At 42.1% G+C, this 2910-nt stretch overlaps 1 protein-coding gene across 1 annotated transcript; it reads left to right on the top strand.

The window, feature by feature from the left end:
* The first annotated feature begins 313 nt into the window (after positions 1-313).
* LOC147903649 (uncharacterized protein At5g01610-like) lies at positions 314-736 on the top strand. Its single transcript, XM_087372962.1, has one exon. The coding sequence runs from the start codon at positions 314-316 to the stop codon at positions 734-736; it is 423 nt and encodes a 140-aa protein (XP_087229088.1).
* Positions 737-2910: the final 2174 nt, after the last annotated feature.

The following is a 2910-nucleotide window of genomic DNA, read 5'->3' as shown; positions in this document are numbered from 1 at the left end:
TAAAGATACTGACGACAGTTCGTCTTCCGATTAGAAACTAGCATAGAGGTTGTTTGCGAGCAGGTATGATGGAAAGGGCCAGGCCAAAGCAAGGAAGAGGAGTATCGATTGGGGGAGACGAATTGGAAGTGTGCATACCTGCTTTCTAAGAACTTGAAGGAAGAATCACCACAATGCTTGGCGAAGAAATTCGATGATGCTTCAGGAAGCACATTGTGTAACTACTGCATTTCCTTGAATCTTCTGTGTCATTAATACGCTGTTTGCTAACGAGGCCATTGGCCGTCTTGCTTTATTTCAATTCTCTGCAGCGATGGCAGCAGCTCCACCAGAGAAAGAGGGAGCCATCATCTGGACAGGCCACACCGAGGCTTTGGAGAAAGCCGTATCGCTCCTGAAGGAGTTTGGACTTCCATTGGGTCTTCTACCACTGGAGGAGGTGATTGAGATCGGCTACGTGAAAGAGACGGGCTACATGTGGATAATCCAAAAGAAGCAAGTGGAGCACGAGTTCAAGTCAATCAGCAGGCTCGTGAGCTACGATACCGAAATCAAAGGCTACCTGGAGAAGAACAAGATCAAAAAGCTGCAGGGCGTGAAATCTAAAGAGCTCCTGCTATGGCCCCCAGTGAGCGAGATCACCGTCGACGAGGCTGATCCTGGCAAAATCAACTTTAAGAGCTTCGCAGGAATCACGAAGACATTCCCGGCGGAAGCGTTTGCAGCTGGGCAGTAATCCCGAAGGCCTGCAATGCTGAATACAAAATCCCCAGCTTGGTCTTATGTAGCTTGTTCCAATAAGGAGCTTTTCTACGTTAGGCATCACTGAGTCAAGCTTGATCACAGAATATCAAACTGGGGCTACGATAAAGATTGACCTCCTTTGTTTTGATTGATCTTGTCAACTTAATGGTCGGACAATCAAAATCAGTTCACGTATATTGAATCCATGGAGTGAGTGCAAAGATTTTGTAACTTTTAAGATTGTTCTTTTATTCTTTTAAGTGGCAACCTCAACTATCTACTTGTGGAGAGGGGATGTCTTAATTAGTGCAACACCTCCCCACACGAGTGCTTCACTTTTCACGTTTGTTTTTGGTTTTATAAATCTAAGTTCCTTGTTCCTCTTGGTAACTACTCGATGCTTTTTAAAAACCACATTTTAATGTATTTTGCACCGGTTGAAGGTTTGACTTTTTGTTTCACCATAGAACCCATCTTTGACTTTTTTGTTTTGCATTGAAAAAGCTATGGCTTGTATAGGTGGCCACACGAGATTATTTGGCACTTATGTTTGGCAATGCCTAATGATAGAATGGAAGTCAGGATGTGACAAGATTTTGATAGCCTAATGTAGAAGCACAATACAATTAAAGGAGAATCGGTACTCATAGCTTACATTCCCATGTCACGTTGAGCACAAATTTTGAGCTTGTTTCATATACAAAATTTGGCATTAGGGCTAGATCCATTTATCATACGAAGGTTGATAGAGATTCTCAATGTGCCCTAAAAATATATTTGACTCTTTTAAAGTGTTCTTGAGTAGTTCCTCCACTAATCTTAGTAGTTAAGCAAAATAAGAAGGCAATTGTAACATAGTTAGATGTGGGTAAATGATGGGCTATGGCCCCTCTTTACGCTATAAAATCCTTCTACTATCAAGTTGCCAAACCAAATATTTTGTCATCAAGAGCCTATTTCCCATTCATAGGCTAATATTTCCCATAAGGGATCTAAATGTTCATCCATAAAGGCTTGCTAGAACCAAATTGAATGGGTAGGCTGTTCAAACCATTATTCCATAGAAACATATCAAGGAAAAGGTGGGTCACTCCTATGAGATCTCAGATCTATTCTGGAATTAATCAAGTGTATTCTAAGGCTAGCTCTACTTTATCTCCAAATGTGACTCCTTATCCCAAGCAAAATGACTCTCATATGACTGCATGATTGTGTTTCTATGTCCATGTGCTGGAAGGGATATGTTTGTATGCTAATGTTAACATGACTTTTGTCCTTGACTCGGGATCCAATAGGCAAAGTGTTTGAATAGTAGATTGGTCTACAATTTTTGCATCTGCTTTGCCTGGAGTGCCCGTAACTAAGTTGGCTACAACTATCATGGGAACTATTGTGGCAGTGCTTGAGCTATCAACTTACACTTTTCCTATACCACATGTCTCTAGGATCCAAGCTTGTTCTCCTAGCCACATGATGTCACCCTTATCATCCAACTCATTTCTTTTAGGGGGTACACATGGGTGCTCCAAGGGTTGGTCTAAGTCTTGAAGGAGAGCTGGAATTTGCCTGATCTTGGATACACTTTCACAAAGTGCTTTATTTTCTACTCAACTCTATTGCAGCTCGATTCACACTCCACTCAGCACCTTAATGCACTCTTTCCAATGCACCAATAGCTTCCTCTAGGAGGCTATGGTTTCTCAGGTTGTCTTAAGGGAACACATGGCCTTGTCATATTGGTGCAACAAGTAGCCATGGTCAAGCTGAGCTACTCATCATCTGTCTATAGCTGGGCAGCTTTCTATCTATCTCTTTTCCCATGTCTATAAGAAGATCAAACTATGTCATCACACTAGCTCCTCATCCCCCTTACATACCATGCATGTTCCTTGCACTCGTGGAACAAAAGCATGTGGAGGTATCCATGTGTTAGCAATGTGATGCTTGGTATGAGCTGCCTCCATGGCTATTTCTCTAAGCTATTCTTAGTTCCTAGTAATTGCCTCTAGGCTAAAGAGGTCTTCAAAGTTAAAGAGGGGTGTTTATACCCTCATCTAGTACTACATGTCTAGGAGGAAGCAATCAAGGTGCTTGCTAGGTAGGCTATGGAGAGGGGAAGTGAAATTTTTGGGTTTGGTATTGTTGTTCATCCTCCTCCTCCTAGAA

This window comes from Dipteris shenzhenensis, chromosome 3 (assembly GCF_047967505.1).
Source record: "Dipteris shenzhenensis isolate YYH24624 ecotype China chromosome 3, Dip_SZ_1.0, whole genome shotgun sequence".
NCBI classification, from domain to species: Eukaryota; Viridiplantae; Streptophyta; class Polypodiopsida; order Gleicheniales; family Dipteridaceae; genus Dipteris; species Dipteris shenzhenensis.
The sequence above is the reverse complement of the archived record's forward strand: the minus strand, read 5'-3'. Positions and strand labels throughout refer to the sequence as shown.